The sequence below is a fragment of the Mustela putorius genome, unplaced genomic scaffold, assembly GCF_011764305.1.
Source record: "Mustela putorius furo isolate JIRA1106 unplaced genomic scaffold, ASM1176430v1.1 tig00003944_pilon_pilon_pilon, whole genome shotgun sequence".
NCBI lineage: Eukaryota > Metazoa > Chordata > Mammalia > Carnivora > Mustelidae > Mustela > Mustela putorius.
In genome coordinates this window covers 5,586,706-5,602,293 of record NW_025422088.1, presented here as the reverse complement: position 1 = coordinate 5,602,293, position 15,588 = coordinate 5,586,706, and the positions used below count along the sequence as shown (strand labels likewise).

Below are 15,588 nucleotides of genomic sequence, written 5' to 3'. Positions count from 1 at the left end.
AGGATCCTGGAATCGTGTCCCACAACAGGCTCTCTGATCAGCTCTCCTTCTCTCACTGCCCACTTGTGTGCTCCCACTTGCTCGCTCACTCTCTCTCAAATAAATAAAACCTATTTAAAAAACGCTGGTCCTGATATTTCAAGTTCTCAGGGATTTTAGAGTGATTATGATTTAAATGCTCAAGAAAATGAGAAGATGGAGAATTTCAACTGAGAATTGGAATCTATAATCACACTGAATCTGTGAAATCACTCTAGAACTGAAAAATATAGAATCTGAAACTAAGACTTCATTAGATTGACTTAAAAGCAGAAGATAGGAGTAGTGAACTCAAAGGCAAGTCAGTGAAGAATTTGGATAAATTGAAACATGGAAAAAAATAGGAGAAACAATACAGAAAAGACTTTTGGACATAGGGGACCTGGTAAAAGGTATGCATTACATCTACTTGTAGTTCCTGAAAAAGAGAAAGGTGAAAACAATATTTGAAAATATAATCGCTAGAATTTTCAAAAGTGAGAAGATCCAAGCCCAGGTTAAAGACCTGTGAACACTAAGCAGGATAAATATAAAGAAAGCACAGTGGTGCTGGTGAAACTTAAAGGTAAAAACAGAAGGAATATGAGCTGAGTTTTCATCAGAAATAATAAAAGCTCTAGAACACATGGAACAGCATCTGAAAATACTGCTAAAAAAAAATTCTCAACTTAGAAGTGAAAAAATAGTTTACAAAAAAATGAAGCCAAGATAGTGATGTTATCAAACCAAACCAAAGAATTCAGTACCAGTAGACTATTACTAATAAAGAATTCTTTAAGCACAGGGAAGGTAATCTCAGAAACAAGGAAAAACAGGAATTAAAGAACTGAGGAAGGATAACTGAACAAGTAAGTACAAACAGACTATTCACTAGTGAAGTTTCTGTGTAGAATGAAATGGATGACAACAGTGTAAAAAATGGGGGGTGATAAATGAAGCTATGAAATTCTGACATGATCAAGGTAGTAGTGAAGTAAAACTTAAGATTGATTTCTTGGGTTTATTTACATGGTATTATTACATGGTATATCCTTTAAGAACCACTGAATTAAACTTTTCATAGAATTATTAAGTATATATGATTTAATATATAATTGTAATATAGCTAAATAGAATTTTAATGATAAAATATAAAAACATTAGCATATTAATAGGTGAAATGAAATAATTATAAGAATGAATCAGAAGGCAATCAAGAGTAAAAAACAGAAAGCTAGATAAAATGGAAAACAATAAAATGATAGAAACAAACCCAAATATTTCAGCCATTTATATTAACTAAATGTGAGCTAGATATTACAATTTAAAGATGAATAGGATTAAAACAAAAAATCCATATGCTGGGGCGCCTGGGTGGCTCAGTGGGTTAAGCCGCTGCCTTCGGCTCAGGTCATGATCTCGGGGTCCTGGGATCGAGTCCCGCATCGGGCTCTCTGCTCAGCGGAGAGCCTGCTTCCCTCTCTCTCTCTCTGCCTGCCTCTCCATCTACATGTGATTTCTCTCTGTCAAATAAATAAATAAAATCTTTAAAAAAAAAAAAAAAAAAAAAATCCATATGCTGCTTATAAGAAAGATTCCTTAAGTATGAAGTCACACAAGTTGACATTATAAAGATGGATGGGATTCCAGGTAGATGATAACAGTGTAGATTTTTAATCTCCCTAGATATTCTTACACAAACATATAGAACAACTAAAATACCTAATCCAGAATTCATGGGCAACTTGTATAACCATTCAGGGTGTTGTGGTATCCTCTACAAAAAAAAAGAAAAAAGCTGGTGGGATAAATAACTTAAAGCTACAAGACCAGTGTGTTATTGGTAGCTGTGCAAGAGGTAGGAAGGGGTAACTGTAGGATATATGATGGACCCAAGAATTCTGAAATAATAAACTAACTTAGCAAACTGTTTTGAGAAAAGCAGGTATGATGGCCATTTCTCAAAATGATCCCCAGTATTTCCTGCTTCCTTGTATTTATACCTTGCATTTTCCCTCCCATATTTTACTTTTTTTACATATTTTACTCTTGTGACCAATAGGATATGACAGAAGTGATAATTTACTACTTCCAAGATTCAGTTATAAAAACAGTGAATCTTCCATTTTGGGCTCTCTCAGATAAGTTCCTTTGGGGGAAGCCAGCTACTGTTTTATGAGGATTTCATACATCCTGGTGGTCTTGCCCTAGTTGAGCCTTTAGATGAGACTGCAGCTCTGGTCAACAGCTTGACTGAAACTTTGTGCAAGATCTTGAGCCAGAACTACCCAGCTATGCTGCTTCCCAAATCGTGATTCGCAGAAACTGTGAGGTAATTTTTGTTTTAAGGTGATTTGTTAATGTTACAAGAGGACTAAGGCAGCAACTGAAGCTAGAAGGGGTATGCACACCAGTTTAGGTGAGTACAAGCAATTTGCAATAAAATTTTAAGGCATTAGCAACCAGCAAGCTCTTAAAATTACCTAGCTAAAACTGTTCCAGGACAAAGCCCCATTAAGAAAAACTACTGGGAATTTAGTCCACACTGAGTAGGATAGGGACAATAAAGACAAAAATAAAAAAGTTAAAAATAGAGAAAGAGAATAGAGCCAGGAGATTTAAGAACGTAAGCTTCCGTAGTATCTTTTTAAAATAATTTGGAGGTGTAATTTACATACAACAATATTATATATATTTATATATATAATACTATATGTAATGTATAATATATATGTATAATATAAATAAATACTGTATATTTTAAGTGAATATTGGTAAGTACATACATCCATGCCACCACTGTAATCAAGATCTAGAACATATTCATCACCCCAAAAAGTTCTTTTGGGTCCCTTAGATATCTCCACTATCCTCAGCCTTGGCCCCAGACAACTAGTCATTTGCTTTTTGTCAGATTAGATTTTAGTTTCTGTAGTAGTGAATGCATTTCCAAAAAATAATTAAAATAAATGAATTCTATGGAACTCTATAGCTGTGAGCTAATAAAGCTAAGTGAAATTATGCCATCCAGGGATTCAGTACATTTAATTTTTTTCTTTTTAAAAGGCATTGATGTCAGATTACATACTAAGAAGAAAAAGGAAAAAATGTAAGGATGTTATCCTCATTCCTTTTAAGGAAAGTATCCCAGAAAGACATTCATGAGTCAAGAAAAGATGAACCAAGGGTTTTAAGTCTAGCCAAAATGGCCTTCAGAATAAAGGCTGGAGACAAACTGCCATTACTTTGGAAGAACTAGGGTAGCTATTCTCATGAATACTTCCTGGGGAATGTTCTAGAGAACTAGCTTCAGGCCTTCAAGGTGACTGAAGAAAATTTGACATAAAGTGCAGTGATAAACATTAAAAATATTTTTACATTTAGGGACAGCTGGGTGGCTCAGTAGGTTAAGCATCTGCCTTTGGCTCAGGTCATGATCCCAGGGTCCTGGAATCGAGTCCCACATCGGGCTCCTTGCTCAGTGGGTAGCCTGCTTGTGCACGCTCACTCTCTCTCACACAAGTAAAAAAAAAAAATCTTAAAATATTTTTACATTTAGAAGTTAGGACTAAAGTAAGTACAAAGAAGAAAGTATAGCATGTAATGATTATTATGATCTACATCATAGATCTAACTGTAGGATGTAGGTGGAAATAACACAAAAGGATTAAAACTGTTTTCAGTAATCATGATGACAACTAGTAAGAATGTCTTGTGTGTAATGTGGGATACAGCAAAGCAGTATATATGTAACACTCTAATTTAGATATCCCTGGTATCTTTGATAATTAGTATTTTCTGATTAGGGAAGAAGGAGAAACAGACACGTAATTGTTTTTTAAAAAGTAAATTTACCCTTTAGTTCTGACTTTGATCAAAGCATTTGTGTGAACTTAGGAAGTATTTTGTATGTGTATTCATGTGTATGCTTAAATTTTGTAGCTCTGTCCACTGAAGAAGCCTTGAAACAGTGATCAGTCTTGTTGCAGTAAGCTTTTCTAGTGCCTGAAGTATGGCTTTGAAGTATTTCCACCCAAAAGAAATTGGGCTTCCTTATAGATAGGACCCCAGACTAGGGACAGAAAATGTGCAAGATGAACTTGAAACATCTTGCCTTAGGGATGACAAGGAAAGCCACAAAGACTGCTGACTTCTCATCAGAAAAATTTGAGAGTCAGCTGGAAGTTCCTTTTGGCCAAAGATAGTTTGAATATCAACAAGGAAAATAGTTAAAATGCGTTGAAACACTTCAAGTATGTATGTGAATTCGTAGTAATACAGAAACTCATTGGTCACCTATATAGGACATTAGGGAACTATTTCTTAAAGTTGCCAAAGAAAATAATTAATCCGTATTTTTTACACGATATATCACTGAGTCACCAAATAATTGATGAGGTTTCTTTCTATTGAAGTCTAGCAAATAAATTAGAAAAGAATGCTAGAACTGGAACATCGACACTTTCTAAACCCCAGCGAATTAATCTTAGCATTGAGTATCGACGGCTGCTCTCATTATAGGAAAAGAAAACTAAATAAACTGGGTGCTTCCTAAGAGAATAGACCTATAAATAGTTTTACCAAAACATGAACCTGGGTTTGATTAAGCCTTTCTAAATGCAAGGATTGACTTTGTGTGTGTGTGTAAAGGGCCAGCCCTTAACAGTCAAATGGTCTCCACCATCACAGCTACTCAACTCTGCCACTGTAGCACAAAACCAACCATAGAGAATGCGTAAGTGAGTAGGTGTAGCTATATTCCAGTGAAACTTTATTTACAAAGCAGGCAGCAGACCAGGGTTTTTTACCTCTACTCTGGATCCAGCTACCAACTTACTGGAAATGCAAATAACAGAAAAAAACCTATTTAAACTGCACTTTGGGAATGCAGATACCAGAATCAAGATACTGGGCAACTCTATAGGACAAATGGTGGTGGTTCTTCAACAAATTGTAAAGAAAGGTCTACAACAAATGTGGGAATTGATGGATTAGAGTCTTTAAAACACAGGCAAAACTATATAATATGCTTAGGAAGACAGGTGATAAGGCTGAAGAAAATTAAGGTAAATACAAGTCTTGGAAGGGAATAAAAGAGATTGAGGTTGGGAGGGAGCATGCCAAGGGCTTCTGAGGTAAACTCTTCTGCCTCCTGTTGTGGTCAGTGACTAGAGAATGTATACCTTATAACTGATTAAACTGTACATTTATGCAGTTTTCTGCATTTATGAATATCTGACATTAAAAGTTTAAATGTGTTGCATGTGAAAATATGGGAAAAATCATCAAGCAAATTCTAACCAAAAAAAAAGTACACTTTTGATATAGAATGCATTACTAGAGATACAGAGACATTTTGTAAGATAATTTAAGAATTCTAAATCTGTATGTGCCCAATAATATTGCTTCAGAATATAAACCAATGTTGACAGAGTAAAAGGAAAAGTCTATACGTAAATCCATAATAGTAGGAAACTTTGAAGAAGCATGTGTAAACAGGTATAAATTGTGTCTTTGAAGAATAAGGCTTAGAATCTGAAGGACTTTTCTTTTTAATAAGTAACCTTTAACTCAGAGATGTACTGTATTTACTGGAAATATGTTTAAATCTTTTATTTTGATTCATAGAGTACCATTCAACCTAGTGTTTATAACCTAGGTGAAGTCTAACTTTTTTTTCCTAATATTGCAGTAAAGTTAACACTTTACTTTGAATAGTAACTAATCACTGTTGGACTTTTCCTGCCATTGGAAACAATAGCTCAAGGTGATTAGAATAGCTGGAATCCCAGTTTTAAATCAGTAAAGTCAGTGGGTTTCTGAAATGACTCTTAATTGTTTAGGGTTTAGATTTTGGTGGCAAAAGTTAACTTTTCTCCTTTTTTTTTAAACAGGGGTTCTGAAGGAAAATTAAATGACTGCCAGATAAGATTTGTAAATGAAATCTTTAAGATCGAGAAACCTGGAGCTCATCCCCTGTCATTGGCAGATGGAAAGTTTTTAAGTATGGATTTTTCTTATGAATTTAGACTACATGTGTTGTACTTGATTGGTATTTTAACCACCCAGGAAATAACTTCTGAGAAAGTATAAGAGTGTAGATCATACAAACATTTGCAAAACAACAATTTTGATCATTTTGGTTTAGTGGACTTAATGGATTTTTCTCAAATGACAAAATTTGTTTTCAAAAAAGTTTTTTCTCGGCATTTTATTGCCATTTTGTTTTCTATTAGATTCTGTCCAAATAACCCACTCAGTAATTTTGTGGCCACCGCAGATTGATTTTTAATAATAAGACTTATTTTTATATGAGTAGAGTCTGACAATGCCAGTTGAGCCATGAGTTTATGAGAAGTAATAAATAAGGTATGAACAATTGTGAGAATTGTATGTATTTCACTACATATTGTATTTGCTTAACATCATACAGCTGGTTGATAACGGAGGCAGGAGTAGATTTGGGGTCTTTTAATTCATGGCTTACTCACTATCTTTCCAAATAGTTTACTGTCTCATACTCTCTTCATTCTGGATTTTTTGGAGAAAGTAGTTTATTGACTTTATGCTACATGTCAATATCTAGTATTTTTTTTTTTTAAGATTTTATTTTTTTAAGTAATCTCTATGGCCAACATGGGACTCAAAACCCTGAGACCAAAAGTTGCCTGCTCTACCTGGTGAGCCAGCCAGGAGCCTCAATATCTAGTATTGTTTTAGAAAAATACTCCCAACTAAAGGCTTCTGCTTAACTTTTTCTTACCGCAGTTGTGCAAGATAATAGCAAGACAGTACCTTTAACAGATCAGTAAATAGACTTTCATGTTACTAGTCTAAGCCATTCTCATTCTTTGAGATTGCAATGCTGGTATATCTAGATTTGAATTAATAGCCTTCAGGCATACTCTGTATGATTACTGGTGTGGTTATATCCTAGGAGTAAAAGTAACTTGAATAAACCTGTTTCTTTTTTTTTTTTTTTTTAAAGATTGATTTATTTTATTTTAGAGGCACGAGGAGGAGGCATGGACAAGGGCAGAGGGGGAGAAAAAAAAGAATCTTAAGCAGACTCCCTGCTGAGTGTGGAGCCTGATGCAGGGCTTGATCTTACAACCCAGAGGTCATGATCTGAGCTAAAATCAAGAGTCAGATGCTTAACCAGCTGAGCCACCCAGGTGCCCCTGAGTAAACCTATTTAATGTGAAGTTAGTCATTCTCAGTAAAACACAATACAAATCCAAGATAGATGAGGATTTTTTGTCTTTCTCTTATCTCTTAGTACATCTGTATTCTGTTCTCTCTCATTCTCCATATCTGTCCTCTGCCGAATACTAATCACCTTATAGCTACAACTTTAAATTTGTATGTAAAGAAATCATTTCACAGCAACAACCAGATTGCCTTTGATCACATCACTCTCTATACCAAAAATCTAAACATGTCAAAGGCATGTTTTTAAGTCTGTTATACAGCCATTAGTTACGTGTTGTCACAGCTCTCTTAGTGGAAGTGAAACAGAATTTTATCTGCCATTCATTAGCAGGAATAGGTTGTAACCAGTCAGACAATACTGAAATTAGTGCCTTTTCCCTTACCCCTGTCTCATTTTTCCAGTATGTTTCCCCATTTCCCTCATATTGCTACATCAGTTCTGTTGTTGTAAATTTCCCACAAATGTATTGTGTACATTTATCAGAAATTCAAAATCCAGAACAATATTAATTTTAATATCGGGGGTGCCTGGGTGGCTCAGTTGGTTAGGTGACTGCCTTCATCTTAGGTCATGATTCTGGAGTCCCAGGATCCAGTGCCGCATGAGGCTCCTGCTCAGCAGGAAGTCTTCTTCTCCCTCCGACCCTCCCCCCTCTCATTCTCTCTCTCTCATTCTCTCTCCTTCAAAATAATAATTTTAAAAATGTAAATGTAGGACTCCCAGGAAGTAATCATTCTAACATTCTATATCATTCTAGACATCTTCCACTATCTACATAATTCATCTTTGTGTTTTAAAAATAAAATTCTGTAGTTTCCCTTTGTGTTTCATATACCTGATTACGTCTGTATTATGGTTCTTGTAAACTTACCTATTTTTAATAAAATCTTTCCAGCCATTTCTCTTTTGACATTAAATTTTTGTATTATGAACATTAAGGTTTTTTGTGTACATGTGTATATCTTACAATTTCAAGGAAACACTTTGGCAAAAGCTGTTTGGATTTAGATAGGTGGGGGGGGCAATAAATGCTACACCTCTTACGTGCCAGAATTCTGAACCAATTGACAAATAAGATAAAAATCAGCTGAGTTAGAAATACTAATTTCTTTACTGATAAAAAGTATTTGGGGGCATAGCTTGAATGGGAACAAAAATGGGCTTGCTAACTCTTAAAATCAGCCCTCCCCTCTTACTTTAGCCCACTCAAGGAAAGATATAGGTCTACAGAGTACATGGTATTTAATAGTTCCATTTATTGAGGAGTTAGATCCAGACAACTTTGTGCAACAGAATGTGGTATTCCCTTGAAGTCTGAAGATACCTTATGGTACCCTGGTGAGTTCTCTGCATTGCCCCTGGAACTCTCAGTCTGGTCAACACAAATTTTAAAGGCAAGAGTAAAAAAAATTAAAAAATAAAGGCAAGAGTATACATTATCCTCTTGCAGGTAGAGATGGCTGCTCTGCATGGGCTTCATCCCTATTATTTTGATGGTATAGAATGAAGCTTAAGCATTTATTCATAAAGTCCCACACTTGATTATTCTTTGTATTTTTTTTTCTATTAAAAAAGTTGTATGCTATTTTCATGTGTTTTTCTTTGTAAAATTCATAGATATAAAAATGATCCTAACACTGGGCTTGTTATAAATTTATTCTTAATAGGGAAAAATGATCCTGAGTGTGACATTTGTGGTGGAGATCCAAATAAGAAATGTCATTCTTGCTCCTGTCATATATGTGGTGGAAAACAGGAACCTAACATGCAACTTCTATGTGATGAATGTAACATGGCCTATCATATTTACTGCCTGAATCCACCTTTGGATAAGGTCCCTGAAGAGGAGTACTGGTATGATTATCAAGGTTTTTTGTTACTGTTACTATGTTAAGAATTGAATGTGAAAAGAAGATTTTTGAAGATACAGAATGTGTATTAAAGTGCTTAAAAATTTTATAGCCAATGTTTACTTGCCACTGATAACCTTATTTGGTTATTATAAGGGTTTGGGAACCGGTTTCTAGCTCCACTTTTTAATCCTCGCAGTCCTTCTTCTAATATGGTGTCTGTGTTCTTTCAAAAATACAAACCAGATTGCATTAACCCCTTTATGTCCCCCTACAGGGCCCTAGAGGGCCTTCCACAATACTGTTTAATTGATTTCTCCAGGTGTATTTCTTATTTTTCTCTTTCATCTTCCCAAATACTCTGTACCCTAGCCAGATTAAATATCTTTCAGCTCCTTAAGTAAGTTGTCATCTTTCTCTCCACTGGGCTTTTACACTGGACACATTTTCTCTTAGAAGCATTTTCGTCTTTGCTTAACCTTCAGGATGATATTTATTCTTCAGGTTTTCACTTAACTATGACTTTACCTGGGAAAGCCTTTATGGGTGGTCTTCTCTATCCCCATTATTTTATTACTTTTTGTGTGTGTGTGCTCTTTTAAAAAATTTTTTTAAATTTTTTTCATTTAGGGGCGCCTGGGTGGCTCAGTGGGTTAAAGCCTGAGGCTCAGGTCATGGTCCCAGGGTCCTGGGATCTCTGCTCAGCAGGGAGCCTGCTTTCTCCTCTCTCTCTGCTGCCTCTCTGCCTACTTGTGATCTCTGTCTGTCAAAATAAATAAATAAATAAATCTTCAAAAAAAATTTTTTTTTTCATTTAAATTCAATTAATGTATGGTATATTATTAGTTTCAGAGGTAGAGTTCAGTGATTCATCAGTCTTACATAATACCCAGTACTCCTTACATCACATGCCCTCCTTAATGTCCATCACCCAGTTACCCAATCCCCAACCATCCCCCACACCCAGCAGCACTCATTTTGTTTCCTTTGATTAAGAATCTCTTACAGTTTAGCTCCCTCTCTGATTTTGTCTTGTTATTTTTTCCTCCCTTCCCCTATATGTTCCTCTGTTTTGTTTCTTAAATTCCACATATGAGTGAAATCATCTGTTAATTGTCTTCTCTGATTAACTTATTTTGCTTAGCATAATATCCTCCAGTTCTATCCACATTGTTGTAAATGGCAAGATTTCTTTTCTTTTCTCTCTCTTTTTTTTTAAATGGCTGAGTAGTATTTCATTGTATATAGATAACACATTTTTATCTATTCATCTGTTGAGGGACATCTGGCTCTTTCCTATATTGGCTATTGTGGACATTGCTGCTATAAACACTGGGGTGCATGCCCCTTCAGACCACTACTTTGTATCCTTGGGGTAAATCCCTAGTAGTGCAATTGCTGGATCATAGGGTAGTTCTATTTTTAACTTTAAGGAACCGCCATACTGTTTCCAGAGTGATGTACCAGCTTGCATTCCCACCAACAGTGTAGGAGGGTTCCCTTTTCTCTGCATCCTTCCCAACTCTATCATTTCCTGACTTGTTAATATTAGCCAATCTGACTGGTGTGAGGTAATAACTCATTGTGGTTTTGATTTGTATTTCCCTGATAGAACAGGTGATGTGGAGCATTTTTTCATAGGTGTGTTGGCCATTTGGACGTCTTTGGAGAAATGTCTTTTCCCATCTTCTGCCCATTTCTTGACTGGATTATTTGTTCTTTGGGTATTGAGTTTGATAAGTTCTTTATAGATTTTGGTTACTAGCCTTTTATCTGATAAGACATTTGCAGATAGCTTCTCCCATTCTGTTGGTTGTCTTTTGGTTTTGTCGACTATTTCTCTTGCTGTGCAAAAGCTTTTTATCTTGGGGCGCCTGGGTGGCTCAGTGGGTTAAGCCACTGCCTTTGGCTCAGGTCATGATCTCAGGGTCCTGGGATCGAGTTCCACATCAGGCTCTCTGCTCAGCGGGGAGCCTGCTTCCTCCTCTCTCTCTCTCTGCCTGCCTCTCTGTCTACTTGTGGTCTCTCTCTGTCAAATAAATAAATAAAATCTTTAAAAAAAAAAAAAAAGCTTTTTATCTTGATGAGGTCCCAGTAGTTCATTTTTGCTTTTATTTCCCTTGCCTTTGGAGATGTGTCTAGCAAGCAGTTGTGCAACTGAGGTCATAGGGGTTGCTGCCTATGTTCTCTAGGATTTTGGGGTTTTTTTTAAGATTGCAATTTATTTATTTGCCAGAGAAAGAGAGAGAGAGTGAGGACAAGTGAGAAAGTGGCAGGCAGAGGGAGAACTAGGCTACCCGCCGAGCAAGGAGCCTGATGCAGGACTTGATTCCAGAATCGTAGGATCATGATCTGAGCGGAAGGCAGATGCTTAACTGGCTAAGCCATCCAGGCATCCCTCTCCTCTAGGGTTTTGATGGATTCCTGTTTAACATCTGTCTTTCATCCATTTTAAGTCTATTTTTGTGTATGTTGTAAGAAAATGGTCAGTTTCATTCTTCTATATGTGGCTGTCCAATTTTCTCAACACCATTTGTTGAAAAGACTTGTCTTTTTTTCCATTGGATATTCTTTCCTGCTTCATCAGAGATCAGTTGACCATAGAGTTAGGAGTCTATTTCTGGCTTCTCTGTTCTGTTCCATTGATCTGTGTGTCTATTTTTGTGCCCATACCACACTGTCTTGATAATTACAGTTTTGTAATAGAGTTTGAAGTTCAGGATTGTGATGCCTGCTGCTTTTGTTTTCTTTTTCAACATTCCTTTGGCTATTTGGGGTTTTTTCTGCTTCCATACAAATTTTAGGATTATTTGTTCCAGCTCTGTGAAAAATGTTGATGGTATTTTGATAAGGATTGCATTGAATGTATAGATGGCTCTAGGTGGCATAGACATTTTCACGGTATTTGTTCATCTAGTCCATGAGCATGGAACATTTTTCCATTTCTTTGTCTTCCTCAATTTCTTTTTTTTTTTTTTTAATTTTTTATTTTTTATAAACATATATTTTTATCCCCAGGGGTACAGGTCTGTGAATCACCAGGTTTACACACTTCACAGCACTCACCAAATCACATACCCTCCCCAATGTCCATAATCCCACCCCCTTCTCCCAAACCCCCTCCCCCCGGCAACCCTCAGTTTGTTTTGTGAGATTAAGAGTCACTTATGGTTTGTCTCCCTCCCAATCCCATCTTGTTTCATTTATTCTTCTTCTACCCACTTAAGCCTCCATGTTGCATCACCACTTCCTCATATCAGGGAGATCATATGATAGTTGTCTTTCTCTGCTTGACTTATTTCGCTAAGCATGATACGCTCTAGTTCCATCCATGTTGTTGCAAATGGCAAGATTTCATTTCTTTTGATGGCTGCATAGTATTCCATTGTGTATATATACCACATCTTCTTGATCCATTCATCTGTTGATGGACATCTAGGTTCTTTCCATAGTTTGGCTATTGTGGACATTGCTGCTATAAACATTCGGGTGCATGTGTCCCTTTGGATCACTACATTTGTATCTTTAGGGTAAATACCCAATAGTGCAATTGCTGGGTCATAGGGCAGTTCTATTTTCAACATTTTGAGGAACCTCCATGCTGTTTTCCAGAGTGGCTGCACCAGCTTGCATTCCCACCAACAGTGTAGGAGGGTTCCCCTTTCTCCGCATCCTCGCCAGCATCTGTCATTTCCTGACTTGTTGATTTTAGCCATTCTGACTGGTGTGAGGTGATATCTCATTGTGGTTTTGATTTGTATTTCCCTGATGCCGAGTGATATGGAGCACTTTTTCATGTGTCTGTTCGCCATCTGGATGTCTTCTTTGCAGAAATGTCTGTTCATGTCTTCTGCCCATTTCTTGATTGGATTATTTGTTCTTTGGGTGTTGAGTTTGCTAAGTTCTTTATAGATTCTGGACACTAGTCCTTTATCTGATATGTCGTTTGCAAATATCTTCTCCCATTCTGTCAGTTGTCTTTTGATTTTGTTAACTGTTTCCTTTGCTGTGCAAAAGCTTTTGATCTTGATGAAATCCCAGTAGTTCATTTTTTCCCTTGCTTCCCTTACCTTTTGCGTTGTTCCTAGGAAGATGTTGCTGCGGCAGAGGTCGAAGAGGTTGCTGCCCGTGTTCTCCTCAAGGATTTTGATGGATTCCTTTCGTACATTGAGGTCCTTCATCCATTTTGAGTCTATTTTTGTGTGTGGTGTAAGGAAATGGTCCAATTTCATTTTTCTGCATGTGGCTGTCCAATTTTCCCAGCACCATTTATTGAAGAGGCTGTCTTTTTTCCATTGGACATTCTTTCCTGCTTTGTCGAAGATTAGTTGACCATAGATTTGAGGGTCTATTTCTGGGCTCTCTATTCTGTTCCATTGATCTATGTGTCTGTTTTTGTGCCAGTACCATGCTGTCTTGATGATGATAGCTTTGTAATAGAGCCTGAAGTCCGGAATTCTGATGCCACCAACGTTGGCTTTCTTTTTCAATATCCCTTTGGCTATTCGAGGTCTTTTCTGGTTCCATATAAATTTTAGCATTATTTGTTCCATTTCTTCGAAAAAGATGGATGGTACTTTGATAGGAATTGCATTAAATGTGTAGATTGCTTTAGGTAGCATAGACATTTTCACAATATTTATTCTTCCAATCCAGGAGCATGGAACATTTTTCCATTTCTTTGTGTCTTCCTCAATTTCTTTCATGAGTACTTTATAGTTTTCTGAGTATAGATTCTGTGTCTCTTTGGTTAGGTTTATTCCTAGGTATCTTATGGTTTTGGATGCAATTGTAAATGGGATTGACTCCTTAATATCTCTTTCTTCTGTCTTGCTGTTGGTGTAGAGAAATGCAACTGATTTCTGTGCATTGATTTTATATCCTGACACTTTACTGAATTCCTGTATAAGTTCTAGCAGTTTTGGAGTGGAGTCTTTTGGGTTTTCCACATATAGTATCATATCATCTGCGAAGAGTGATAATTTGACTTCTTCTTTGCCGATTTGGATGCCTTTAATTTCCTTTTGTTGTCTGATTGCTGAGGCTAGGACCTCTAGTACGATGTTGAATAGCAGTGGTGATAATGGACATCCCTGCCGTGTTCCTGACCTTAGCGGAAAAGCTTTCAGTTTTTCTCCATTGAGAATGATATTTGCGGTGGGTTTTTCATAGATGGCTTTGATGATATTGAGGTATGTGCCCTCTATCCCTACACTTTGAAGAGTTTTGATCAGGAAGGGATGTTGTACTTTGTCAAATGCTTTTTCAGCATCTATTGAGAGTATCATATGGTTCTTGTTCTTTCTTTTATTGATGTGTTGTATCACATTGACTGATTTGCGGATGTTGAACCAACCTTGCAGCCCTGGAATAAATCCCACTTGGTCGTGGTGAATAATCTTTTTAATGTACTGTTGAATCCTATTGGCTAGTATTTTGTTGAGTATTTTCGCATCTGTGTTCATCAAGGATATCGGTCTATAGCTCTCTTTTTTGGTGGGATCCTTGTCTGGTTTTGGGATCAAGGTGATGCTGGCCTCATAAAATGAGTTTGGAAGTTTTCCTTCCATTTCTATTTTTTCGAACAGTTTCAGGAGAATAGGAATTAGTTCTTCTTTAAATGTTTGGTAGAATTCCCCCGGGAAGCCGTCTGGCCCTGGGCTTTTGTTTGTTTGGAGATTTTTAATGACTGTTTCAATCTCCTTACTGGTTATGGGTCTGTTCAGGCTTTCTATTTCTTCCTGGTTCAGTTGTGGTAGTTTATATGTTTCTAGGAATGCATCCATTTCTTCCAGATTGTCAAATTTATTGCCGTAGAGTTGCTCATAGTATGTTCTTATAATAGTTTGTATTTCTTTGGTGTTAGTTGTGATCTCTCCTCTTTCATTCATGATTTTATTTATTTGGGTCCTTTCTCTTTTCTTTTTGATAAGTCGGGCCAGGGGTTTATCAATTTGATTAATTCTTTCAAAGAACCAGCTCCTAGTTTCGTTGATTTGTTCTATTGTTTTTTTGGTTTCTATTTCATTGATTTCTGCTCTGATCTTTATGATTTCTCTTCTCCTGCTTGGCTTAGGGTTTCTTTCTTGTTCTTTCTCCAGCTCCTTTAGGTGTAGGGTTAGGTTGTGTACCTGAGACCTTTCTTGTTTCTTGAGAAAGGCTTGTAGCGCAATATATTTTCCTCTCAGGACTGCCTTTGTTGTGTCCCACAGATTTTGAACCGTTGTATTTTCATTATCATTTGTTTCCATGATTTTTTTCAATTCTTCTTTAATTTCCCGGTTGACCCATTCATTCTTTAGAAGGATACTGTTTAGTCTCCATGTATTTGGGTTCTTTCCAAACTTCCTTTTGTGGTTGAGTTCTAGCTTTAGAGCATTGTGGTCTGAAAATATGCAGGGAATGATCCCAATCTTTTGATACCGGTTGAGTCCTGATTTAGGACCGAGGATGTGATCTATTCTGGAGAATGTTCCATGTGCACTAGAGAAGAATGTGTATTCTGTT

General features: G+C 36.6%; 1 protein-coding gene across 3 annotated transcripts in view; it reads left to right on the top strand.

Annotated features, from left to right (window-relative positions):
* Window positions 1-15,588, top strand: part of UHRF2 (ubiquitin like with PHD and ring finger domains 2) — a 90,741-nt gene that overhangs the window by 43,423 nt on the left and 31,730 nt on the right. For all 3 annotated transcript variants that reach the window (XM_045069857.1, XM_045069855.1, XM_045069856.1), the window contains 2 exons: window positions 5,913-6,022; window positions 8,899-9,085. In XM_045069857.1, coding sequence (XP_044925792.1) covers window positions 5,913-6,022; window positions 8,899-9,085 — 297 coding nt within the window. The remainder of the gene's footprint in view (window positions 1-5,912; window positions 6,023-8,898; window positions 9,086-15,588) is intronic.